The sequence below is a fragment of the Eulemur rufifrons genome, chromosome 7 (assembly GCF_041146395.1).
Source record: "Eulemur rufifrons isolate Redbay chromosome 7, OSU_ERuf_1, whole genome shotgun sequence".
NCBI lineage: Eukaryota > Metazoa > Chordata > Mammalia > Primates > Lemuridae > Eulemur > Eulemur rufifrons.
In genome coordinates this window covers 56425288-56453094 of record NC_090989.1, presented here as the reverse complement: position 1 = coordinate 56453094, position 27807 = coordinate 56425288, and the positions used below count along the sequence as shown (strand labels likewise).

General features: G+C 34.2%; 1 protein-coding gene across 3 annotated transcripts; it reads left to right on the top strand.

Moving 5' to 3' along the window:
• The first annotated feature begins 51 nt into the window (after positions 1-51).
• Positions 52-27807, top strand: ATG3 (autophagy related 3). 3 transcript variants are annotated; one of them, XM_069472608.1, is made up of 13 exons: positions 52-135; positions 390-521; positions 3208-3249; positions 6636-6685; positions 10343-10413; positions 11764-11871; positions 16667-16716; positions 19093-19174; positions 22532-22566; positions 22826-22981; positions 23751-23878; positions 25961-26029; positions 27545-27807. In XM_069472608.1, exons 2-13 carry the CDS (start codon positions 450-452, stop codon positions 27624-27626), a joined length of 945 nt encoding a protein of 314 aa, XP_069328709.1. In that variant the 5' UTR covers positions 52-135; positions 390-449; the 3' UTR covers positions 27627-27807. The 3 variants fall into 3 exon arrangements, with proteins under 3 accessions (XP_069328709.1, XP_069328708.1, XP_069328707.1); XM_069472607.1 differs by having other exon boundaries at positions 52-200; XM_069472606.1 differs by having other exon boundaries at positions 52-521.

Below are 27807 nucleotides of genomic sequence, written 5' to 3'. Positions count from 1 at the left end.
TGCCAGGAGAGGCCAGTGTCACGTGAGACCCAGGTGGCGGCGGAGCTACGGCGAGAGAGCGAGAGAAGGAAGGGGAAGCCGGAAGGGGTGCGAGTGAAGCAGAGGGAGGAAAGACAGCGTCCGAGAGGGCAAGGGGTGCGCGTGCGCCCACTTCTTCCCCCAGTTCTCCCCTCGGCCCCGCTGCCCTCCCTCGCGGCCAGGTGACAGCTGGGCCCGGCCCGCGCGCGCTGCCTGGGGCGGGAGGAGCGCGCCCTGCTCTCGCGCGCCGTGCCCGCTGCCCCTCCCCCTCGTCCCGTCCGTCCCGTCGCGTCCAGTCCTGTCCCCTCGGGTGCCGCCGGCAGGGTGCTGATGCGAGTCGGCGGCAGCGGGGACATTTTCTGACTTCCCAGCCCCTGTCCCGGCTGCCCATTCCACCCCGTCGCGGGGCCGGTTGCTACTCCGGCCCCAGGATGCAGAATGTGATTAACACGGTGAAGGGAAAGGCACTGGAAGTGGCTGAGTACCTGACCCCGGTCCTCAAGGTAAGCCAGGCCGGGCTTGCCAGGGGCTGTCAGACACATGCTCAACTCTGCAAGGACCAGGCGCCGGAAGAGCTTGTCTTTTCTGGCGGGGAAAGGCGTTGGAAGGTGGTAAGGGTGGGACCCAGGTGCTGCCCCCATCCGTGGTCTTACCCAGCTGTTCTGTATGACTTACTGGCTTTTCAGGGGTAAACTTGGGGCGACGCTCTGTGCGTGTTCTTATCTTCACCCGTCATAACTCTGCGCTTCTTGGTACGTCGGGTTGGAAGGTGGTCGGCGGCCAAGTAGATTTAAGAACGTTAAATCCTAACATGTGAAGTCTTTTAAGTTTTTTAAACAAGGAATTTGCTTATCTTTTTAAAAAATGAATTCAATATTTGGTACTAAAGTGAGATGTCACTTTTCATTCAAGTTTCATACAAATTCTCTTAGAAGTATGAAATAGGTAAGTTGTGACTGAGGTCCCAACTCATTTAGATTTCAGAGGAAAGAGGTGAAATTTGTAACATTTTCTCATTCAGTAATCTTGTACCCAGCTAACAATCAAAACCTCCCTTTCCCAAGCTTTTAAAATAGCTGCAGCTGGTGGTTAATCTTAGCACAGTGATAATAAGGAGCAGCTTGACCATCCTGTATATGTAACTTTTTTATATATTGGCAACAATACAGCATTTTTAAAGTAAAAATTGTGACACATAGTTATTACAGCAGTGACTATTTTCTTATTTTCAAAGATAATTTTCTAAAACTGCTGTCAACTTTTTAATAACTCTTGTAGTAAGTTTTATGTTACAACTTTATTTTTGCTCTCTGAAAAATGAATAATGGTAGTAAATGAATGGCAAGCTCTTGCTTAGGGGTTTTTTTTTTTTTTTTTCTTTCAGTTAGAATTTTACCAGTCTCAGTGTAGGGAAGAAATACTCCGATATGTTAAGAAGAATAGTGGACAGTTTTACTTTGCTCCCTTTCCACAACAAAGGGAAATCTTAGGTCTGTACTTTTTATTCTGATTTTAAGACTCCTTTTAAAATGATATCTTGTTGGGCCAAGTAAGAAAAAAGTCAGGAACGATTGTAAATGAGAACTTCAACTCTTCATTTTGCTCATACTTGTTTCCTATGAAAGTTATCTTAAGATTATTTAGTCAACTAGTTAAAATTTGAAAATAATTTTGACATTTGAACCAAATGCTTGTTTTGTATATTATGTTACCTTTTCAGAATGGCATATCTGCCTAGGTATACAGCATTTTAATAATACACAATTGTCACAACTTTTTAGTTTCAGTGAGATAGGAGCAAGAGACTCCCCAAATTAAATATGAAATGGCTATTTCATAGGCCAATTGTATTTTATTGAACTTATGACATAGAATTATGTTTTGAGGAGTCATTTTACTTGTTCATGAAACTGAAAAAGAAGGGTTAGCATCTCAGTGTGTAAGGTGTATATTTTTAGTAAAAAGGAAAGCAGAATTAATGACCCTTTCCTTGTCACTCCTGTGCGCAAACTGTTGGTTTACAGAGAAAATCCTAATAGTTTCGTGCTAGATCAGTGAAGTGGAGAAAACAAAATCCCCAGCAAAGAAATAGTGGCCTTCTCTTAACAAGTAAAAATTAAGAAAAAAATCATTTTTGTTTGGAGGTCATATATGCAGTAAAAGCCAAAGTTCGTACAATCATCTTTAAGACTCCAGTTAATCGGTAGAATCCCCAATCTCATCCCTTCCTTTATACCATGATCCCTCTTGCTTAAGCTAACCTGATCTCCTTTTTATTATTTCGTCAACCACACTCTTGCTTCCAGGATTTTGCATGTGCTCTTCCCTTAGCTTGAAATGCTCTTCTCTCCTATGGCCTTATGGCTTGTTCCTTTCCTTATGGTTTTCAAGTCCGTGATGTGTGTGTTCTCTTACCATTCTATTTTAAATGACCATTTCTCCACTACTATCCTGCAGTTTCCTCTCTGCTTCATTTTTTATTGTAGTATGCTGTTCATTACCATTTGGCTTTTCTTCCTCAACTAAAGTTGAAACTCCTTATGAGGGCAAGAATGAGTTTGGTCTGTTTTATTCACACATGTATTCTCATTGCCTCAAATAGTGCCTGGCACATGTAGTTAGTAAATATGTGTTCATGAATGAATCATTTTTTTAGACTCTACTACAAAATCTTACATGTAATTTAACATTTAGAAAAATTTAGTCAATAGCATCCTTGCTTTAGAGAAGAGAATATTGTATCAGTATCTTAGTGGAGATGAGAATAATGGGAAAATGTTAAGTAGTTTCTAGATTTGGTTTCTAATATTTACTCAGTTTAAATAAGGCATTGAATTGTAAGATGGCTAAAAAATCTTTAAGATGTTTTTACTGTGCTGTAAGATAAAGATATCTGGTCATTTCACAGAATCACTATCAGGCTTCATTTTTATTTAAACCTTTGAATGTTTTTCGATAGACCATTGTTCTATTATAGTACTGATCAAATAATATTGTAATTATTTTCATGACTGTTTTCTACATTAGATATGTATTGATATATTCCTGTGGTCAGGTACCAATGATATATACATATTTTGTATGTGCTCCATATCTTAGAAGGGTACCAGGCAAATAATTGTCCCTAAAACATGTTTAAATTGGAAGTGAAGGGTAGTATAATACTGTTACTCTTTTTGCTCTCCTTAGGAATCTAAGTTTAAAGAAACAGGTGTAATCACCCCAGAAGAGGTGAGTGTTGCAGATATTCTGAAGTCTTTGTATTTTACAATTATGTTAAACTAGTTGATTCTTCTGCTTTTTAAGAAAACATCTTGAACTTTAATTTTGATTTTAGTAAAATTAGATTTTGTTGACTATATTAGTGATTTATAGGAATTTCTACTTCCCATAGAGGAAAAGATGTAACTTCTGTCTCAATCTGCCACTTCTCATATTTGTCTTTAGTTCCTCATTATTTAGAAATGGGAGTGGAAGAAGGAATGGAAAAGAGTTCTGTGGTCACTTATCCTTCACTCATATTTGTGTTATACTGAGCCGCGCAGTGAACTTTTTAGTTTGCTGTGTTGGCTTTGTCTTTACCAGATGTGAATTTTCATGGCTTTCCATTGGGAAACTTTGCTCACTACTTGGATATTATTTTCTCTTAATATTCAGCTTAAATATTTTATTACTACATGATACTGATTTTTTCATCATTATTTCACTTTTTCTGCTAACCAAGTAATGTTGAAAGTGCTTAATGCCAGAAATAACAGCTAAATACGCCAATTGTAATTTATTGAACTTTTAACATAGAATTAATTATATTTTGAGCAATCATTTGTTCATCAAATTTGTGTAAGACTTCTCTTTTGCTTAGGTAGTTTATTTTGTTGTCTCTAGAGAAATACTGGGCTAAAAATGTTTTTAGATTCAAGTTTTGTGAATAGTTATGGCTTTATCAGACTTATTTTGTTCTTAATAAAAGACAAAGAATTTGTTTAAGCTTAATCTTTAACTCTCACTGAAAACACCACTCATTGGCAATGGAACTTTATTCATTGTTTTGAAAGAAACATTTTGGAATAAGCCATGTTGTGTGATGAGGCTGCTGCTGTAAATTCCAAGGTCTCAAGCCAGAGAATTAACTGATCTTTCAATTTTTAATTGTGATAAAATCTAGTCCAAAATCGTGGTGAGCTCTCAGAATGGTTTGCTGGACTGATCATTTATCTAAAATTGTCTTTATTTTTAGTGAAGATATATGGTGGTATTGAAATAACCTAGGAGACCTGCTTTCTAGACCCATTTTTCTAATTTCTCCTAACTTGAGCAAATCAGTTAAGCTATCCAGACCAGGCCTCATGTTTCCTCATCTATAAAATGAAGGATTTGGGTTAGACATTCTCTGAACATTCTATTCTACATTAGGTTTCATCAATTTAACTTCAAATGCCAAATAAAACCAGTTTGGAGTTAGAGATTCAAGTTTGTGGTCATTGTATAGAATTAAGCTGTTTAAAACAGGAATTCCTCCTAGAATGAATAGCTGTTACATTTAATTGCATTATGAAACAATTTTTGAATTTTTCCCTTTTTAAAAAAATCCAAGGCAAAACTAATCCAGCTGGGTACCAAGCACATAATGTTGGCTTGGGATAGAGCACAATGACAGGTTTGAGTTAGACTAAAATGAACCTGGAGGAGGAAAATGGGAAGGCATCATTTGCTTTGGGTAAATACTGTATACTGAGTTGATTTGTTCATTTGTTTCCTCTTACTATTTCTGGGTTTCTGCCTCTCAGACTCCAGCTATCTTTCTGTTTTCAGAGAGGTGTGGTAATATTGTATTTAAAAAGAGGGGCAGCCAGTATCTAATAGTGTGTTATCTGAAAAAAATACTTTAATTTAGATGTGTGTGTGATTTGATTAAGTAGAATACTATTAATAGAGGGTAGCTTGAGGAATAGAGTTGCTCACCAATATATAAATATTGATTCTGTCTTGTTGGAGTGAGTCAGAATTATATGTTCATAATCTCACGAGAGCATTTAATCATTACGAGAAAGCTACTGCAGGCAATATCGATCAATTAGAAATTTGTCTATAGCTTACATTTTATTTCATTTGAATGTATGAAGCAGGTAATTACCATTGCTAATGAGGGAAAATGTACACATGTACTAATTATTGGTGCAATTCTATGTTTTTTATAATTTTCCTTATTATCTAGTGCTTCTGTTATTTTTTTAAATGAAAGCTGCTAGAGGGATAAAATATTAGAGTCTTGTAACCTCAAGACAATATAGTTAAAGAATTTTTTATTTTTAATTCTTTGTTTTGCTTGTATTTTGTTTAAATGATTACTCTTGGTGGTAGTTAGTTCCCGATAACTGCAGAACTAAATATAGCATTTGGTTGCAGTGTCCCCAAATGTTTAAAACTTGAGGAGGAAACTGTTGTTTTCATTTTGGTTTTTGTCTTTACAGCAAGTTTAATACAAAGATTATTTGAAATGAAAGAACAGAAACATTTATATAGTTTCTTTTGGGGATATGGTTGCTATATCTTGCTAATGATTCATCTTAAAAGAGGTTATTCTCAGAATTCTTATTTGATAGAATTTTACTCTCAAGATGCAGTATTTTATATAGGCTTACGTTCTCAGAAAAGTGTTAGAAAATTAATTATATTGTGATTTTTGCTGCGGAATAAACCCATGAACAATACAACTTTTATCTTAGAGCTATTGTGAAATAGAAGTAATTGGGAAAGTATGTGGGCATATTGTTTGAGTTGAGGCACTGCAGTTATGCTTAACAGACTTTCGTTTTCTGCTCTCAGAAAAAGCAGGATTTCTGTCCTTCACTTCATGTCCACGTAAACTAAACTGTTTCTCCCTGAGTACAGTTTTTATTTCTGAAGAAAAACAAAAACGTGCCCAGTTCAGCTTGCCCAGAAAGTCCAGAGTTTTGTTAGAGGATTCATTTTCTTAAGTTTGTAGGTGTTTACAGAGTCAATCCAAAAGCTTCTAACCTTTTTCCCATTGTTTGGCACTGCAATTCTGTCTTATTAATGATTCCTCTAAGAGTGTGAAAAAGCTTTCAAAATTGGCTATTGCTTAAATTTTTAACAATAATAAAAGAGGAAGAAGAAATGGACACTGTGATATAATAAAGTAGGTTTACATTACAGACCTGTATCTATTTAGTATTTTTTTTCAGGTTTTTACTGAATTTCAATCATTAGCAAGAATCTCACATTTTATTTATTCTTAAAATGGATTTTGACATTTTAAATCTTGTAGCTTTACTTTTATTAGTTTCATGATATTGTATGCTTTTTGCATTTTTAAATCCAGTGATAAAAATTGAATCTTTAAAAAAATAGTACTCAATGTTTTTTTTCCTTCCAAAATTAATTTAAATTTTATGGGTTTTAAAAATTTTTGCAGATTAGTAATAATAGAGATAAATCTCAAGGCTGGTGAAGCAGGTTTGGTGCTGTTTGTATTTTAATTGACTATTAGGTATCAGAGTTACCCAGGACAATCATTTTGGTATTTTACTACTGTACATTCAGTGATGTTCAATTTTTTCCCCCTTTTTTTTATATTCCTTCTAAATCCTGAATAGTTTGTGGCAGCTGGAGATCATTTAGTCCACCACTGTCCAACATGGCAATGGTAAGTAATATTGATCAAAGAATAGAAAATTAGTAAAAGGTATGGCTTGAGAATTATGGCAAAATAAGTTAGTGCATGAAAATTAGAATGACCAGTTTAACTTTCTTCCAGTAGATTTTTCTGTTAAAACAGTACCCCAGTGATACTCAAGGAAGAACAAGTGGGTGTTATACCTATTTTATTTTCTTGTATTAGCCCAAAAGATGGACGTATTTGAGATAAATGGATTTACTTCCTTTACTATTATATTTTAAAGTATCCCGAATAATAACAGAATTCTTTAAAATAAATGTAGTTTCATTACTTTCAAGTAATTGTGGTAAAAACTCTATCATAGTTGAAAGGTACAGTTTTGATTGAGGGTAAGGGTTCTATAATTAACAAGGTTTTCATTGTGATGATGTTTTCCTTAATATCTAAAGAGCTCAAATAATTAAGCTCTTTTAAGCCAGAGTTGGAACTCTCTTTCATCTGTGGCCTATTTTATTCCCCTTCATTTTTTTATTTAACTTATACCTGAAACAGTTGTCACTGCTTTTTATCAGTTGCTTTTTAATCATGTAGGGCAGCAGTCCCCAATCTTTTTGGCACCAGGGACTGGTTTCATGGAAGACAGTATTTCCACGGACCTGGGGGTGGGGTGTCATGGGGGGGAATGTTGCAGAGCTCAGGTGGTCATACATGGCTGTTTCCTAACAGGCCATGGACCTATACCAGGTCGCAGCCCAGAGATCGGAGACTGAGTATCTAGAGCATTATTTCTTAGGTACTAAAAAAGACCAAAATATCAGAATCATTTATTTTTTATGTCCTTTTCTTTCCTGCTTTCCTGCATGTATTTTTGGTCCATATTTAATATTAAGCTCATATCATAGAAGCTCTCTGATTTAGTAAGGGTATTTTTTTTTCTTTCTCCATCATAAACTTTCTCTTTAAACTATATTTGGCTAAGATCTGATCTATGAATTATATATTTAGGTTTTAAGTATGAAATGTCCGATTTCCTTAAGCGCTAAGTTTGACCATTAATACCTCTTGACATATCACTTTGACACTTCTTGTTTTATTTTCACAGTGAAGGTTCACTGTCTTTCAAACACACATTTTGGCTTGTGATTATCTTTCTAATTTTTTTTTAAAGCAATTTTTTTGAAACCATGTATAAGTCAAAAATTCATGTTATTTTCAAATATGAGTTCTGTCATGGAACCAGTGCAGCACAGATGGCTTGAAATATCAACAAAGTGTTTGTACGGATGTGGCTAATGAATGAACAATATGTTGATGGTTTGAGAAGTTTCATTCTGGTGATTTTAATCTTGAAGTTGAGCCATGTGGGCAACCTGAGACCAAGGTGGATAATGATGAGCTGAAAGCTGTAGTGAAAGTGAATCCATCTCAACCTCCACTTGAATTAGCAGCAAGGTTTGAAGTTACTATTCCAACAATATTAGACTATTTGAAATAAATCGGCAAGGTAAAGAAGCTGGATAGATGGGTTCCACATGAATTAAACAAGCATCAGAAAAGAAATCATCTTGAAGCTTGCCTTTCTTTTCTGTCATGACATAAAGGCCAACCATTTCTACACCATATTGTTATGTGTGATGAAAAATGGATTCTTTTTGATTATGGCAAGCATTCGGCACAATGATTGGGTCAAGATGAAGTGCCAAAACACAGTCCAAAACCGAATATTCATCCAAAAAAGCTAATGGTTGGTCCAGTGCTGTTATTATCCATTACAGCTTCATGAAACCTGGTCAGTCAACTAGAGCAGGTGTCTACTGTAGTCAGTTTGGTGAAATGATGAGGATGCTTGCAAGCATCTGAGATTGGTCAATAGAGACAGGCCAGTATTCTTGCAAGACAACGCTCAACCACATGTTCCACAAACACTGCTCAAACTACAGCAGCTGGTCTTGGAAACTCTCTGTCATACACTGTATTCAACAGACCTTGCACCAACTGATTACCACTTCTTCCAGGCTTTGGACTACTTGCAAGAAAAAATATTCAATTCTCAACAAGCTGTGGAAATGCCTTTTGTGATTTCATTGCCACTTGCTCTCTGGGCTTCTTTGCTGCTGGCATAAGTAAGCTACTGTTAAGATGGCAAAACTGTGTTGACAGTTTAGGTGCATACTCTGATTAATTGGCTTCTTGTTTAAGATGTAATAAACTACACTTTTGATTCAAAATTGGACATTTCATATATAATGACCTAAATATAGTTCAAGTCAAATAGGTATATAAAATTTAACATGATACTCATCTTGTGAAAAAAACTGATTTAGCATTTTTTTCAATATGAGAGATGTGCATTGTCTTTATTGAGATATCTTTGTCATAGCCATTAATTATGTAAGTAGTTTAAGTGTTTGATTTATAGGATTGTTATAGGGGTTTGTATATATGGACAATCTTTTAACAGGTACCATTTATATTTCTGTTTTATGAATTATGATAGTTGCAATAATTTTATTCTAACTTAGAACTCAATTATACTCCACTTCAGTGTCCATATTTGTGGCTGAATTGCTGAGCCAAAGCAACAGTTCATTTTAAATTAGTGCTAGAAACAGATAATTTCCGTGCTTAATGTCCACAAGTGCTATCATGACCTTATTTTAACAACAACTTTTAGATCTTCAGGCATTGCCATGACATCATGGAATTTGATGCTTGGGACTAGTCAAAAAAGCCTAGAAGGCTGTCAAATGATATTTGTGCATTTCCTGGCTTTATATTGTTCTCTAATCTGTGGTTTGAACTCAATACTGAAGCTTAGAAAAGCAGCAGAACTTCAAATTTATGCTCACCGCAGCTCTGACCAATTCCAATGGATGACCAACAGAAGAATCTTTGAACAAATTCTTAATGACAGGTGCCAGTTATAGTTGGCTCTGACTCACAGAGGAAGGAGTGTTCGAGAGTAAGAACCCTAGAGTCGCTTGACTTGATCCTGGCTCTTCTACCTTCTGGTTTTGTGACTGTGGGCAACCTGATCTCTTTAAGCTTTAGTTTACTTACCTCTAAAACAGGAATATTAATATTACCTATCTTTTAGAGTTATGAGGTTTAATTGAAAATAATGCACGTTGTAGTTCTAAGTCCTGTACTTAACGAGCGCTCAATAAAAGTGTTTTCTTATTTTCAAGCATTATTATTCTCAATATTATCATCTTAGTCAAAGCATCTTTTGTCTCTTAGTTCCAATTTTAACACAGTGGCAGGAACAGATTTTGCCAAACACCTACATTGTTACGTAATATGCAGTTTTGTTTTTCTTCTTGTTCTCAAGATGAACAGTACTTTAGGAATAAAAATCTGAGAGATTATACAATAGACTACAGCTCACTAAAGAGCAGCATTTTCTTTTTGTTTAGAGGCAAACATAATAGCTGCTTAATAGTTCTCTATTATTCTACCTTTTTGGTCTAATATTTAATCCAAATTCTGTTAGCTCTGTATCAGTATGTTTCACTTACATTATTGTGCTTTTCCGTGTCCTGACATAGGGCGTCCTTCTCATATCAGTTCTAAAAAGTTTTCTCAGGGGTGTAGATTATTTAGTTTTGAGGTTTATATATAATATCTTCTGTATTTGCCTTTTAAATATGTTTTGTATTTTGGTGCTTTTCACTGTTTTTAAAGGGCTACGGGGGAGGAGGTGAAAGTGAAGGCATACCTACCAACAGGCAAACAATTTTTGGTAACCAAAAATGGTAAGAATTATGTTGTATACCTTAGTAAATTTTGCAGAGTTATATTAAATCAACAAAAAGAAAAACTCTTAGCATGTATCCTAATTTTGGCTTAAAGCGGTGCTTACAGCTTCTCTCAGACAGAAATTTGGAAATGAATGAAGCTTTAGATTTTCTATTGCTGGAATATTTTTTCCCTTAGTTGATTTTTATCTCCTCTTCCTTTTTGTTATTTCTTTATGCCAAAAGATCTAGTTGTAAAGATATGAAGGAGGAGATCCCTAAGAAAAATTAGACTTATTCTAATTGGATTTTTTAAAGTTGATTTTATAATCATAATATTTTTAGGTATTTGATTTTAATCTTCTTTAGACTTAAATTTTTCATGGAAAATGAAATTGGTACTACCTTTGACATTTAAAAGCTCAAAGATAAAGGTTTAATTATCCATTGTGCCATTCATTGAAGGATTGCCTATAGGCACAAAAAATGTCTTGAAACAGGTAGTGTTGTATGAAGTTAATTCAAAAACAACATCAAAAAAGTGTTAAAGTTCCTAATCAAACAATGCATTGATTTTTATTCTAATTTACTTATAGGAAATGGGGAAATAATATATACAAAACAGTAGTTTTTTCTTTCTTACAGCATAATTTTTATTAGGAATGATAATTTGTATCCTGCTTATTTAAAAAAATCAGGAGATTAATTGTAATTTGTTGACCCACACCATAATGTTGTTACCTTATAATTGTTCAATTTTAGGCTTATGAATAATAATACCTGTTAATTGACAAATTTGCTGTATGGAGAACTTTGTACCAGTGTTGTATAAGGAAGTAAAATTTAGCCATTTGGTCAGTTTTAAACTGTTTTATTGTGAATAACTGAAACTTAAATATGAATCGTGAAATTCATATTGAACATTACCTTACTATTGAAAACTAGAGGTCACCTCTCCCACCTTGGAGTATGACAGGTGGTACCACATTATGAGAGTAAAGCCATTAAAATAAGGTATTATTCTTTAGCCTGAAATTGAACAAGGACATCTTTGGCCTTGGCCTGCTGTTCTTCATAGACCATCATGGTAAAAAATTGCATAGAACACTCCCAACAGAGCCTTTCTACTTGTCTTCTGACAATGCAATTTAGGGAGAGATAAATGTGGTCAAATAATTATGTGTCTGTGGCCTGAATATAACTTTTAATCACTTTCATTAAAAGTAAAATATATTCACTTAATATTTTGTTGGTGTAAATATTATATTTTATGTAATAAACTATGTTTCTAATGGATTTATGGTTAGCAGATTATGTGCTAGTAACTGTATTTGCTGTGCTGTCGTCGTCTTTTTTTTTTTTTAATAGTGCCATGCTACAAGCGGTGCAAACAGATGGAATATTCAGATGAATTGGAAGCTATTATTGAAGAAGATGATGGTGATGGGGGATGGGTAGATACATACCACAACACAGGTAAGAGGAAAATAGAATGTCTTATATTTAGTTTAAATTGTTTTAAACTCTTTTACAACCTTTTATAACAGCTTTGATTAAAAAGAATATATAAAGGCACAGTTTTGTCCCAGTAGACTTTTACATGAAAAAAGCAAAAGGACAAATTAGAAAAAGGAAAAAAGTGCCCTTGGAGTATACCAAATTTCTGTAGTACCTGCTGCTTCAGTTGCACTTTGGAAATATCCATATTATTTTTTTATTTCTAAATAGAGGAAAAAATAAAGCCAATCAGAAATACTGAGTATGCATACTACTTTGCTTTAGAATCTCTTGCATACATGTCATTTCATTGCTGGATATGATCGCCTCCATGACAGGAACTGTACTCATATTTATTTTAACCAGAGAACTGGCATCTAAAAGTATTTAATTATTTTTTGAATCACTACTGAAAAAAATTTTAAGTACTGTAAGCTCCGTGAAGGTGGAGATTCATTGTTGAATTCTCAATATCTATCATAGTGTATAATACAGAAGTTCAATAAATATTTGTTAAATTGAATTCAAGGTTTTCATAAGTGTATGTTTAAAACCCTGAATAAACTTTTTTATTCCAAGTCCTAAAATCCTATTTTACCATTATATTTATGTGACTATTACTATGTGCTGCTGTAGTAGCTAACTAGTATTTATGACTTGGTTTTGATGAAGAAAATGGTTCTAAATTTAAATCCATGGTACTAAAACCAACTTTTCTTCTTCTGAGTCCTAAAGACAAGGAGGTATGTCCTCAGCAGTAGTAATAAAGCAGATTTTCTCAACCTTGGTGCTATTGACATTTTGGGCCAGATAATTGTTTATTTCCTGTGCATTGTAGAATGTTTAGCAGTATCTCTGGCCTCTGCCTACTAGATGCCAGCAGCATTCCCTAGTTGTGATGACCAAGGATGCCTCCAGAGATTACTAAATGTTCCATGTTGCTTCCCCCCCATTGAGACTCAACTGCAGTAGACAGAGGGCTAAGTAATCTGCACAGGTAAAAGTACCTCCTTTAGTCAGTTTCTCTTCTACTCTGTGTAAGAAATGCTCCCATTTGTTTCTTTATGGAGATAATAGGCACAGATTGAGGACTTGGGCTCCTTAATCTGAAACTTACTTGCTTATTAATGAGTTAAATATTGTTATATTAAGGCCTAGAGGAAATAACAGATTGAACAGCTTTTTAAAATAATTTCAGAAGTGATCCTCTTTTCTTCCACTAAGTAGTGCTATTAGACTTTTCTTTGCCGGGGGTGGGGGGGGGCGGATCTTTCTAAAATCTATGAACTATTCTGCTTTAGTTTTCTTGTGGCTGGAAGATGTTGGAAGCACAAGAGTAGTACAGTACATTCTCTGCTGACTGGCTAGAGCCATTGTTCTAGCACTGTTTCTGATGTCAAGTTAATGAGTTCCTCTATTGTCTAGTTGTAGTCTGTTTCTTAATCACTGTCCCAAAACCCAGGTGTGTATTTCAAAATCATTTATCACAGAGGTAAGTAGGTGTCAATATGATTAGATTGACAAAAATCTACAGAAATTCAACTGACAACTAAAAAAGTTTTCTCTAGTAGTAGGGAACAAGTAACATCATTTTCACATATGGGAAGTATAATATAGTATTATACTACAGTTAAGTCAGTGTAATAAATTCTAAATAATGTTTATGAGAGATACCCATCGAATTTTAGTTTTAAACTATGTCTTAGTTTATTTTCTGCTGCTATAACAGCATGCCCCAGGCTGGGCAATGTATAAAGAAAAGAGGTTTATTTGGCTAACGGTTCTGGAGGCTGAGAAGTCCAAGATCAAAGGGCCACATCTGGTGAGGGCGCCTTCTTGCTGCATCATAACATGGCAGAAGGCATCACTTAGTGAAGAAGGATGTGTGAGAGACAGAGAGGATGGGGACTGAACTTCATCTTTTTATCAGAAACCCACTCCCAAGATAACAATCCTACTCCCATAATAATGATGTCAATCCATTCAATAAAGTAGACCCCTCATGACCTAATCACTTCTTAAAGGTCCTACCTCTTAATATCATTACAGTGGTGGTTAAATTTCAATATTTTGGAGGGGACATTCAAACCATAGCAAATTATATCCTAATTTGATTAAAGCAATGCTTCCAATTGATTTATAAGGCCAGGTGCTAGTTCCTTATTCAGCTTAGTTCCCTTTGCTTCATCCCTGCTTTCCTTGGTTTCTTTTTTTTCTGTTAGCCCTTATATTAGTTGCGGTTCTCCAGAGAAACAGAGTCCCCACCTTATCCATGCTTTTGCTTTCTGTAGTTTCAGTTAAACATGATCAACCACCATCCCAAAATATTACATGGAAAAGTTTAGAAATTATTCATCACTTTTAAAGTGCACATTATTTTGAGAAGTGTGATGAAATCTGCTGTCCCACTCCATCCTTCCCAAGATGCTAATCATCCCTTTGTCCAGCATATCTATGCTGTGCCTTACTTACCCATTAGTCATTTAGTAGCTGTATTGGTTATCAGATCTACTGTCATGCATAGTGTACATAGGGTTTAGTACTATCTCTGGTTTCAGGCATCTACTGGGTGTCTTGGAACAAATCCCCCAGAGATAAGTGGGGATGACCGAATAGGTATAGGTATAGATATAGATAGATTTACTTTAAGGAATTGGCTCACGTGATTACAGGGACTGGCAAGTCTGAATTCTGCAGGGCACACCGACAGACAGACTGGAAATTCAGGGAAGTGTTGATGTTGGAGCTTGAATGCTAAGGCAGTCTGGAGGCTGAATTTCCTTCTTCTGGAGGACCTCAGTCTTTTAAGGCCTTAAACTGATTGGATGAGGTTCTCCTCCATTTTGGAGGATAATCGGCTTTACCTAGTCTACTTATTTAAATGTTCATCACATCTAAAATATACTTTTATAGCAACATTTAGACTGGCGTTTGACCAAACATCTGGCCACCACAACCTAGCCAAGTTGACATAAAATTAACCATCACAACCCTTAAAAATATTACCCTCATCAGAATAATTTGAGCTTTCATTTTCCTTTACCAGTTACGTCTTTGTTTTAGAAAAGTCTGATTTATTGGGGTACTAATACATATAATTATTTTGACAAATTGAAGAGATTTATTTTCTTTGTTTTTATATGTAGGATTCAGTGAATCATTTTGTAATATCAATTCAATATGTTACAATTTGGGTTTAATGTTATGATACAATCATACCTATTATATAGTAATTTCTAGAAAAACTGTTATGAAATAAAAGCTTTACACTAGATCTGTGGATTCTGACATCTTCCATTTGTGAAATTCTTTGATTTAGGCATGTTGAATAAATATACCAAAATTTTAAAAGATTAACAAAGGAGCTAAGCATATTTTGTATTTGGGTTTTATTCTGTAGTAACTTTAGCTACTTTTGTCTTATTATATTTCCCATCCTTATTAAACTATTTGAGAACACTGACAGGTATTTTGAATTAGAAATGTTGTGTAACTGACTGGTGTTACTGCAACCTGCTTAATACTTTCATTGAGACAAGTAGGTTCTGAGGTATTTGTTCAGTGAGGTATGCCAGAGAGAGAATTGAACAAAAAGTCAGCATGTATGGATATTTATCCCAGTTTCTTCATTTAACTGGGTGTGAGACACAAGCAGATTATTTTACCTCTCTGGGGACTTCATTTGGCACACAGTTACTCTAACTGCCTCACATTGTATAATGTTTGTAAGAATTAAATAAAATGTGGAAACACTCAGTAGAAAGCCCCATCAATATAAGTTTGATATGATACTATCTTTGAATGTCCTAGATTTCTAAAGCAAATAGTTTATAGGTTGAGTATCCCTAATCCAAAAATCTGAAATCTGAAACGCTCCAAAATCCAAAACTTTTTGAGTGCCAATTATGATGCTCAAAGAAAATGCTCATTGGAGCATTTTGGATTTTCAAATTAGGGATGCTTGACTGGTAAGTATTTATGCAAATATTCCAAGATCCAAAAAATCTGAATTCGGAAACACTTCTGGTCCCAAGCATTTCAGATAAGGGATACTCAGCCTGTATCAAGATAACCCATATCTTTTTGAGAAAATTTTGATACAGGTTTAATTAAAATATAAATCCTATGTGTGATAGAGACTCAAACAAGGAAGAATGATGGAACAAGATAATTTATGGTAAAACATTAAATTAGTATATGTTTTTTATTTTTTTTTATTTATTTTTTTTTATTTTATTTATTTTTTTTTTTTGAGACAGAGTCTCACTCTGTTGCCCAGGCTAGAGTGAGTGCCGTGGCGTCAGCCTAGCTCACAGCAACCTCAAACTCCTGAGCTCAAGGGATCCTCCTGTCTCAGCCTCCTGAGTAGCTGGGACTACAGGCATGCACCACCATGCCCGGCTAATTTTTTCTATATATATTTTTAGCTGTCCATATAATTTCTTTCTATTTTTAGTAGAGATGGGGTCTCGCTCTTGCTCAGGCTGGTCTCGAACTCCTGAGCTCAAACGATCCGCCCACCTCGGCCTCCCAGAGTGCTAGGATTACAGGCGTGAGCCACCGCACCCGGCCTAGTATATGTTTTTTAATTTGAAGGAGGTGCCTTTGGGATTATTTATTCTTACTGGAGTTCATTTATAAAGATGCTACTAATATTTGTGTTATTTCAGAGGAGTTATGAGAATTTAGATGATTTTAAGTGTTTTTTATATTGCTTTAATCAAGTAAATAGGATGTTTACAATTTAAATTATTCTTTTCTGAATCTTAAACAGGTATTGCAGGAATAACTGAAGCAGTTAAGGAGATTACACTGGAAAGCAAGGTATTGGTTAATTAGTTATATTTCTAAATTTAATGACCTAGTTATATGCTTATGTGTAGATATATTTTTAAATCACTTATCTCTTTCTTATACAAACTCTTAAATTCCAGCTATTTTTCCCCCTCTCATTTTTCTATATCAACATACCAAAACACCATTGTTTTCTAATGCTTCTCTTATTTTCCTTATAGTATGGTTAAGAAAAACATTTTTGAGATTGTAACTTGTACAAACTACTAATTTTCATTAATTAGAAAGACTTCTAGGCTAGTTTAAGAGATGGCTTTTTCCTTTTAAGTACATTTGGTACCAAATGTGTAAGTAGATTATTTGTGTGGGGGGGTCCTTGCTAATCAGTAGATGCTAATGATATATTAATATTTAAATTTTATAGTTTAAATATTGTAAACAATTCTTCTGTCTGTATTTTCTTAAATTAATGATAATTTGGAGGTTTTTGTCATTGAAAATTTAAATACAAACTTTAGCTTATTCAAATTCATCACATTTTGAATGAATGAAAGCTACATCAGTTAAGTTTCATTGTATGATTTATTTTGGGGGGAGGGCAAAATACATAATTGGGTGGAATTTTTCAGTTTGCAAGTTTTCAGTCACTGTAGGCTGTATGTACTATATTACTTTTCATTTCTCAGATAGATTGATTACAGTTGTCTTCATGTTTTTATATACCTATAGTTGTTTGAAAGCATATGAAAAAAATAATACAATATGCCTTTACCCTTAATTATTTTTTTAAAAAGTTAAGTCACTTAGAATAGTGGTCCCCGACCTTTTTGGCACCAGGGACTTTTTTCATGGAAGACCATTTTTCCATGGACAGGGCAGGGGAGGGAACTCTGCGGCCACGAGGGTTGAAGACCACAGACTTAGAGGATAGGCTTTTTGGGTGGAATAATTGTGTTCCTGTTGCTCTTAGGGAAACATTGACTACAGCAAGTTACTAATGTATGATATTCTTTGTGTGTTTTTATCATTTGAATCTTTTGCAGATTGTAATTGGGGTTTAACAGAAAGTATTAGATACTAAAACAAGTTTCATTTTTTTCAATACATAATTTTATGCTTGCTAGGGATTAAGATTAAGTTCATTGGCCTGAGAATTCATACTTTCGAAATTCAACTGTTTGGAGAGTTTGAATGACTAATGAGGAATCCCATAGTGGCTTTGCTGCTTCAAACCGTCTTGTTTACTCTGGCCATTAGTGTATATACTTCAGACTTTGGGAATGATAAACGGTAGAGTAATGTGGATAGCATTGTTTTGGATGAGTTTATGGTAATCCTTCCAAGAATTTTTAATAAATACAATAATGGTTATTGTACTTGTTATCCACTTAACATCCTTCTGTCCTACTGAAGTCTGAATATTTAGAATATATCTTTCTTGTCATTTCCTATTTAATATAGAATTTATATTATTTTTTTATAACCTAGGACTTAGAATACTTGCCATCCAGATGCAAGTGTTAATAATCTTGGTTGTTAATTTCTATTGTATTCTATGTCATGTATCAATATTGGCAGCATGATTAAACTTTAATAAGTTTATTAGTTAGGTTCATCTAATAATTATCCAGACACTGGCAGTCTCTCTTCTGTGGTTTCACATTTTGAGTGTAATAATGGTACATATGATTTAAGTTTCTAGTGGCAAATAAACCCACCCCTAAGTAAAACATAACTTAGGTGAAACTAGATGTGCAGTTTATTCACTTACTATTAATATATTGATTTCAGATTTTCAGAATATTAATTTTGTGAAAATGATAACTGCATATTAGGCATGTCATTGGTTAGCATTCTTTCACTGTAGTGCTAATATATTAATAGTTAAGAAATTGAAGTGAAATCTACTGTGTTGTAATAACTGTAAAGTACAATAACTGATGACTTGCTTAATTTGGCTAGAATATTAACAAATTAAAAGCATAGTGTGTGACTTATAATTTGTTTTAGCTTATAAATTTATTGTGATTTATAAATATATACACTTTTACCCCTTTAAATTATATGTGTACAAGTTAACATAACTTTGAACTGATTTTCTAATACTAATGATTTGGCTAACTAAAAATTTTGTTTGGGGAGTGCAACTGGCAATTATTTTTAAGTAGCATAAATGACTCTCAGTGCTTTCATAATACCTTTGATACTTTTCAGTCATAGTACTTAACACATTACTTTTAATAATTGACATATGGGGTTGTCATCCCCACTGGAATTTGAGTTTCTTGAGGATAAGAACTACCTTTTCACTCTTATTTTCACAGTAGTTACCACTATTCTAGTACGTGGGTGTTCCATGTTTGAACTAATGAACATATTTAAGTGATTTTAAATATAATTTCAAAGGACAGTATAAAACTCCAAGATTGTTCAGCACTAAGTGAAGAGGAAGAAGAGGAAGATGAAGGAGAAGCTGCAGATATGGAAGGTATTTGTGTTCTAGATTTACTTGAATTCTACTAGAATATTGATTGTGGAATATTTATAATTCTTGTGGATTAAGAATTCTATTCCACTGAGTTTTAAATTTTAACATTTAGCAGCCTAGGGAGGATTTTGTTTAGTTTAAAACTTATCTTGATCTTGGACTCTTCTATTTTATCTAGAACATAGTCTTGGATAGCATTATTTTTGCTGGGATAAATATTAGTCATAAATCTTTAATGCATTTTAAAGCTGTAAGATAATCATTCTTAAATTAATTATTTCAGAGCAGAACAAAGTTTACTTGTGCATTTTGTATATCCTTTCTCCTTTTTGATAGTATCTTTGTATTAAAACCTAAAGATAGTGATTCTTAATGGGGCCTTTTCAACTACATAGAATCCCCTCACAGTTCTGTAAGATTCTGAACTTTCCTAGGGTTGCCAGTTGAGAATTGCTGTATTAGGGAATTATTGTTACAGGAGATAGAAACCCACTATCCTAGCAGAACCAAGTAATCCAGGTCTGTGATACATGACTATTCAAAGCTTTATATTTCATTAGTGTGATAATCTTTAATACACGTGAAACCCTATATAGTTAAAAATAGATGAAGAAATAGCTATCACCAGGGTGACCCCCTTCTTAAATCTAATCTATTATATAATACATACCTTTTCTGCATTATTTGATTCAGTTAACCACATCCTTCTCTTTTTTTTCCTTCCTTGGTTTCTATGACACTGGGTTTTCTTCCTTTACTGACTCCTCTAAGTCTTCTTTTGGGGTTCCTTTGTTACTTGCTCAGTTGTGAAATGTTACTGTTTCATGGTAATCCATTTTTTTTTCTTGCTCACTCTCTACATTCCCAGATTTTGTCTATTCTTATGGTTTCTGTAATGGCATACTGTGGTCTGGCATAAAAGTTTGTGCACTGTGAAAGATGGCATATAAGTTATATTGGATTGTCTATGAGAGTTTAAATATGAATATGAAAAAATACATATATGAATAGAGAGAGTGAGAGTGTGTGTGTGTGTGTATAAGTTGGAAAAAGGAAAAGAATATAGGGGAATAAAAAAACGGGGGGCAGGCCTTGGAGGCTGTGTAAGGTGGTTGAATCCCAAAACTACGTAGAAGTTAGGGTTAGCTAGATATGTTTTGTAGCTTACAGAAGTAGAAGATCATGCCAGGTAGGGTTGAAGCACCATAATGGCAAGTGGTGTTTGCTGGACTAAACGTACCTTTCACTTTTGTTTCCCAGATTACTTTCAAGTCCCCATGAAACATAGCTGTACATCTCTTCCTAAATTTTAGTGAGATTGTTATCCTTATTTTTATGATGAACTCCTATTCATTGAGGAAATCTGAGAGTTACTTGTAACCAGAATTGCTCACAGTACCTTCACCTACCATCTCCATGCTCAAGACTTCCATATCTAAACCTCCAACCCAGATCTCAACTTCAGATTTGTTTGTTCAGTCTCATTTCCACCTGGATGTCTCACAGTTATCAGAAACTAAATTTATCACCTTTTGCATAAGTATTGTTTCTGGATTCCATCTGTCTTTGAGTGGCATACAGTTGGCCAAACTGGGAATGGGGAGATGGCAAAGAACCCTACGAGTAAAGCACTGTTTTTAGAGTACAAACTATAGTTCTGTCTTAAATATATGACAGCCTTTTAATAAGTTTGTTACATTTTCCTTGGATAGAATTTAAGAAAAAATTGTTACATATGGAATTTTGCTTGAAAAACAATGCTGATGGTATCTAATATAAGAGGTAACTTTCATTTATTCAATAAATATTGAGCAATACGGTATATAGCAGATACTGTTCTTGGTGCTAGAAATCAGTAGACATGATCTTATGAAATTTATATTCTAATTAGGGAAGACAAATACATAAGCAAAATACATCCAGTATTAGATGGTTATAAGTGTTAGGGAGAAAAATAGGGGAGGGAAGGGTATAGGAAACCTTGGGGTGGGAATGAGTGTTGCAGTTTTTAAGTAAGTCAAGAAAAACCTCATTGGGAATATACCATTTGAATAAAGCCTGGAAGGAAGTGAGTGAGAGCTATTTGGAAATCTGGGAGAAGAGTGCAAATGCCCTGAGGTAGGGTTATGTGTGGCTTATATAAAATACTGTGAGGAGGAGCCTATGCCTAGAGAGGAGTGAGGGAAGAGTAGTAAAGGGTAGAGTCAGAGAGGTGATGAAGGGCCAGATAGTGTAGGGTCCTGACTTTAACTCAGCGTGAGACAAGAAGCCATTGGAGGGTTTTTCTAAGTAGAGTACTGACATAATGTAACATTTCAGCAGAATCACTGTGACTGCAGTGTTGAGAATAGACTGAAGCGGGAAAGGAACGGCAGTTCGGAGGCTATTTTGATTATGTAAGCAGGAAATGATGGTGGCTTGGGCTAGGGTCATAACATTGGTAATGATGAGAAACAGTAGAATTCTGGACATATTTTGAGGATAGGCCCAAAGGGATTTGCTGCAGGATTGAATGTGGATGTGAAAGAGTGGTCAAGTGCAACTCCAAGGTTTTTGACTTGAGCATCTAAAAGATGCCATTAACTGAGATGGGGGAAATTAAAAGAGAAATAAGCTTTGGAGAGGGAGTCAGGAGCTCAGTTTTAGACATGGGATATTTGCAGTGCCCATTGTTCATCTAGTAAACAGTTAAGATATCCAAGTGTGCAGGTAGGGAATAAATTTGAGAGTCATCAATGCCCCTGAGACTAGGTGGAATCATTATAGGAGTAAGTGTGGATAGAGAAGAGACAAGGTCCAAGAATTGAGCTCTTGGTTACTATGGTGTTTAAGTAAAGGCGATGAGGAGAAACCAGCCTAAGAGATATTGAAGGAGCAGCTAGTGAGGTGGGAGGAAGGCCAGGAAAATAAATTGTTAAAAGTCAAGGAACCAGTGTTCAAAGGAGCCAGGGAATAAGTCGTGCCAGATGTGCCTGAGAGGTCAATTAAGATGAAAACTGGGAATTTACCACTGGATGCAGCAAAGTAGAAGTCACTGATGACTTTAATGAGCATACTTAAGCAGTTAGATAAATAGCCTTGTCTACATTGTGGGGTCACTGAAGACTCTACAGTATTATTATGTCAATTTATATTATTAATAGACTAACACAGACCAAGCCTTATACAATCTGACTTTCTTTGGGCTTTTGTCATGTGAAGTATTTGCTGCTTTTGAAGTATAGAATTAGCTCACTTATTCAGTATCTTCAGTTAAAAGCAAAAGTCCAGTTTTTGAATGATACTCTGAAATAACGTATAATTTTGGTTAGGGAATTTTCTAGAACTTGATTAATCTTTTGTTGCTTTTTATAACAGAATATGAAGAGAGTGGATTGTTGGAAACAGATGAGGTTTGTAAATTGAGTTTTTCCTTGGTTAATTTTTAAATAATTAACTTGGGGATTAGTGTTCTTAATAATATATTGATCTTTCATGGAAATTTTTATTTATTTGTTTACATTGGTTATAGCAAATAAAATTTTAGCTTTCCATTTAAAATTCATTTACTTTCGAGGGAAAAAACCAACATACAATGGAAAAAATAGATTTTCTAGAATGTCACATTCAGACTGATTTAATGGTTGTAAATATTTCTCCATTATTTTCCAGGCTACCCTAGACACAAGAAAAATAGTAGAAGCTTGTAAAGCTAAAACTGATGCTGGAGGTGAAGATGCTATTTTGCAAACCAGAACTTATGACCTTTACATCACTTACGATAAATATTACCAGACACCACGACTATGGTTGTTTGGCTATGATGAGGTAAAAATAAAGAGAAATAGATTTTAATGTAAATATTTTAACTTGTTGGGTTTAATTCCTTCTTCATTAGGTCCATGGGTATAAATTATGGTCTTTTTAAATTTTAGAAATCATTTGTTTTACATTTTATGATTAATATTATACTTGATTCTGTCTTACTTTGAATAAACTATGAATTATTTAATGTGGCAACAGTAATGCTAATTATTAAACAGAAATAATATTACAATTTATTCCTTGGCCTCTAAGCTTATCCCTTTAAAATGTGAGGGAAATTGAACTTGGTATATTTGAGATTACATCTGTTAGTTATATAGTCATTTACAAAATGATCATGTCACATGTATTTTTTTTCCCTTAATCAGAAAACCTTTTTAATTCATCAACTTAATGGAATTAAAGGATAATTGAAATCAGATCAACTTGTTTAACCTGTCATTCTTACATCTATAAATGGGAAACAAGAAAATAAAATATTCCTAAAAAATGAGTTATAAAGTGAGGAAAATATTTTGACTGCCACGAACCTTCCTTTTTGTGTTATCTTTTCTGCAAAACATGGTGGCCTATGTCACATAGCCTGTATATGCTGACTGTGTGACTTTTCTCCTCCCTCTCTTGATATAAATAAATTATAAATTTTCCCCAAAACAATTCTACATAGTCTAAAATTCTAAATTGTAAGTGAGTAGGATGGAGGAATTAAATATAAACTGAGGTTGAGGCTAAATTTTTAAATGGTAATTTCAAATATCTTTTATACTTTCAGCAACGGCAGCCTTTAACAGTTGAGCACATGTATGAAGACATCAGTCAAGATCATGTGAAGAAAACAGTGACCATTGAAAATCACCCTCATCTCCCACCACCTCCTATGTGTTCAGTTCACCCATGCAGGTCTGTATATGTAGAGATATATGTAGTGTGTGTGTGTGTGTGTGTGTGTGTATACACTTCTTGGGTTTATTGCTTGGATATCTATAAACATAGTACCCTAACAGAAAAAAATGCTTAATCAATAAAATTCTTTCATTTTCCTTAAAAGTGTTCTTGTGCTTAAATATATAAGAAAAAGGAAAAACCCTCACCACTTTAATATGTTAAGAATATTTTCTTGTTCTCTGTGTTCAGTTATAAAATAGATCTTCATGATTTTACTCCTGTCTTTAGCTCCCAGAATAGTTTGGAAGATACTGTTTTGGACTTAAAAATACTCATTATTTATATATGGTTTGTTCTATTGTGTCTTTCTGTGAATGTAGAGTATGTTAACCTTGTGCTTATTCTAAGTGGCCTAGTTATCTCCTCTTATTGGCTGGTGAAGGGAGATGTATGAGGAGTTTTTATATACCTTTATTCTTCAGTTGAGAGATCTTCAGCCTTACCAAGTCAAATACGTTTTATAGTTTGTGATTTTCTTTGTATCAGTGTGTTTATTACAGGGCCAAATAAGTGAAGCTGAGCCTATGTACATGATTTGTTTAGAATTTTTCTTAAAAAAAAAAAATGTTATATGCTAATGTCTTTGGTTTAGTTATTTCTAATAGGTAACTTTCACAGTTCATTGGCAAATACCGTAACATACTAGTAATAATATTTTTGATCAAAACTTTGATATTCCTTTGACCAATTTGATAAAACATTTAGTTTTTTCCTTCCTCTAGTTAAAACAACCCAAAAAATAAAAAAAAGCTTTAATATTCTTTTTCTCATTTTCTGCAACCTCTGTACTCCTAAACTTTATCCCATGGAAAGCCTTAATTATTTCTTCAGTTTATTTATTTTAAAAACTTTAATATTGCTAACCATTAAAGGTGATTCAGGAGTCGTTAGTTTTAGTTTTGAAATACCTAATCTAGAAGGTTTTCATTTTTGAGAGCTATTCTGTTGGTTTCTGTTTTGGTTTGAGGTTTTAGGACGGTGCTTATCAAACTGAAGCATGTTTCTTTCTGAGGTATAAATGTTTTTCAGTTGGCGGAAAAGAGATAAACAATTTAACTGGTGATTACATTAAGAATTTTTAATAATGAATGCTTATGTTACGAAATGGGATGTAAATGTGGCGAAAAATGCTGGGGGCCTATAAAATGAAATTTCAAGGATATTTTAGGCCTTTCCATGGGTTGTCCTGGATTGTGCCTTCAGATCTCTGGGCTAACACATTTACTCTCATATTCTAAGTTGACTACTTCTGTCATGAAGGATATAGTCACAAAAACTGAAGTGGCATTATTTAAGGCAAGGTATGTATGAAAGACTATTTCTTTTGTACATTGCCTTTTTCTTAGATTATATGCCCAGATAGTTGCTTTTGATATCACTCTTTTCTGTAGTGTGGGTGAAACACCAGTTGGCCATGAAAAGATACGTGGATAGGACAAAAACCTTCAGATAAATACCTTTCTTCATATAAAGCCAAAAAAATATTTTTAATAGAATCAGATAAATTTTAGAATACCTGTTAGGACAAAGAAAAAAAACTCTGACCAAGTAGCTTTTCTTGAACCTTCTTCAGTGTGGGCTTATTCTCAGCTAATTATTTAAACAGTCATAATCACAAAATTATGGATATCTTTGCTTTTTTGACCATTTGCTTTTTTGAATTTGCCCAATCTGATCCTTTTTTGTTTCTCAGAGCAGATAGCCATTGCTCCACATTTATCCTTTGGCATAGTTTTCCCTTCTCGGGTTTTCTCTCTCTCCTGTCTGCCCCCATTATCAGAAAGCTAACTAATGTCATTGTGCTTATTGTGACTACCATAGCTTTTTAAAAATTACCCCCTGCCCCAATAAAACTGTTCACATGGCTCAACAATCCTACCTGTTAGAGAGTAGAGGGTAAAATATTTTATAATTATTATATGTTAAAGATTAATTTACCAGCAGTAATAAGGTAGATGTCTTCACAAACACAAATACATGCTTTTCCTATTTTGTTCTAGTTGGTCTACAGTAATATGATTTGTTCTTTACTTTTAGGCATGCTGAGGTGATGAAGAAAATCATTGAGACTGTTGCAGAAGGAGGGGGAGAACTTGGAGTTCATATGTATCCTTACCTGTGTGTGTGATTGGTGACAAAATTGCTCTTAGGATTTATTTTTTCTTTTTGAGAAATTTAGTGTAACCTCAATAACATAGTACCTATAACTTCTTTTGGCCCCTGAAATCTGGACGTCCTGGTGGAAATCTTTAATTTATTTAGAAAACGTTGTGTTGTGATAGTTATGCCTTGTTTGGTTGATTAGAACATGTCCCTGTGTGTACCATTAGCTCTACCTTGTTACAGAGGTAACCTACTACTTTAGAATAACATGAGTATTTTCTTCTTAAGTACATTTTCTAATTTAATATGTTACCGAAAGTTTGCTTTCCCATCGGGTAAAAGTAAATTTAGATTGTGTCAATCTGAGATCTCCCTGAAGCAAAGAATGCAACTTAAACAAAGGTTAATTAAAAAGTAATGTACTGTATGAAGTGCTTTAGATATTGTTAAAATATAGTATATTCATTTTTCTCCAGAGAAGAGCACACCCTTATATCTTACTGTACTTCTTCTATACAATTCTCTTGGGTTGACAAGAGGAATAAATAAAAGTTAATGCTCAAGCAAGCTATTGGATTCTATAGTACATGTACTCACAATGTGGCTTCATCAGAATCAAAGTGAATGATTTAGATGCTAAATATCTTGAATTATTGATAGTTTGTTCCTAGGTTGATATTGGACTTAGTGGTGTATGCTACTCAGTGGTTAGATGTAGACTGAGGGGTCACCACTGTCTTAAACCTATAGATAACCTAGGAATCACTAAAAAAGTGTATCCCTCAGAGGAACTTTTCACTGATTTGTTACTGTAACAAACCAAGAACTTTCAGTCTGAGCCACATTTACTCCTGAAATCATACTGTTTTGCATAATTGGCACATTCATCTCTGTTAAGGACTAAGTAGCAACTTGGAAGACTCTATATTATTCATAATAAAGTCATCAGTTACCCCCAATAAAAATTAAGCTCTTAATGTTTGTAAGTGCAATCGAACATAGAAAAAGTTTCAGGATTTTATTAAAAACAATCCAGTATGGCAGTTTCTATGGCAAGTACAAATACTAACCTAAAATCAGTCTATTATGAAGGGTTTCCATTTAATTTTTTTGTGTTTTGCTATAGGGCTTTATACTCTTTAAGCTGCCTCATTTTCTAGCATACTCTAGCAAACTTGTAAACAGTCAGAGGGTCAAGTGAATGGGTAGATTTTGTATTCATTTACATGAACAGCCTTGTCCTTATTCTGTATCAAAGTAATTGTGCCTATATGAACTTATTAAGAAGTTTCAAATTGAAATATTGGAATGGGTAGTCAGGCAGTCTTAAAGTTATAGAGAACCTCATGTTAAATAGACACAAATTTGCATGATTGAATTTCTTTAATAAGACTTAATGTAAGATTTTGTCATATATTTTTTCTGAGAAATGAATTGCTTAATAGAATGGATAATTACAATGTGGGCTTAAAACAGAACTTTTTACAAATCTTATTTTCCTTAGCTAAAGACCTTTAGGTATCTTCTAATTTTCTTGAAATTTGTACAAGCTGTCATTCCAACAATAGAATATGACTACACAAGGCACTTCACAATGTAATGAAGAGAGCATAGAATCTATCCTAATTATTGGCTCTGATTTTTAAAGAATTAACTCATAGATGTGACCATTGACCATATTCACCAATACATACAGTTTCTCTAACAAAGGGACTTAACATGTTTATGCATTCAATAAAAAAATGTTCCACTACCAGCCTTATTTGTTTAATAAAAATGAG

What these genes read in the sequence shown, in the direction of transcription:
- ATG3 (XM_069472608.1), top strand. Translation starts at nt 450, where the DNA reads ATGCAGAATGTGATTAACACGGTGAAGGGAAAGGCACTGGAAGTGGCT. An exon ending in AGAAGCTGCAGATATGGAAG is followed by an intron (nt 19,175 to 22,531) that starts GTATTTGTGTTC and finishes TTTTTATAACAG; the next exon opens with AATATGAAGAGAGTGGATTG. An exon ending in GGTTGTTTGGCTATGATGAG is followed by an intron (nt 22,982 to 23,750) that starts GTAAAAATAAAG and finishes TTATACTTTCAG; the next exon opens with CAACGGCAGCCTTTAACAGT.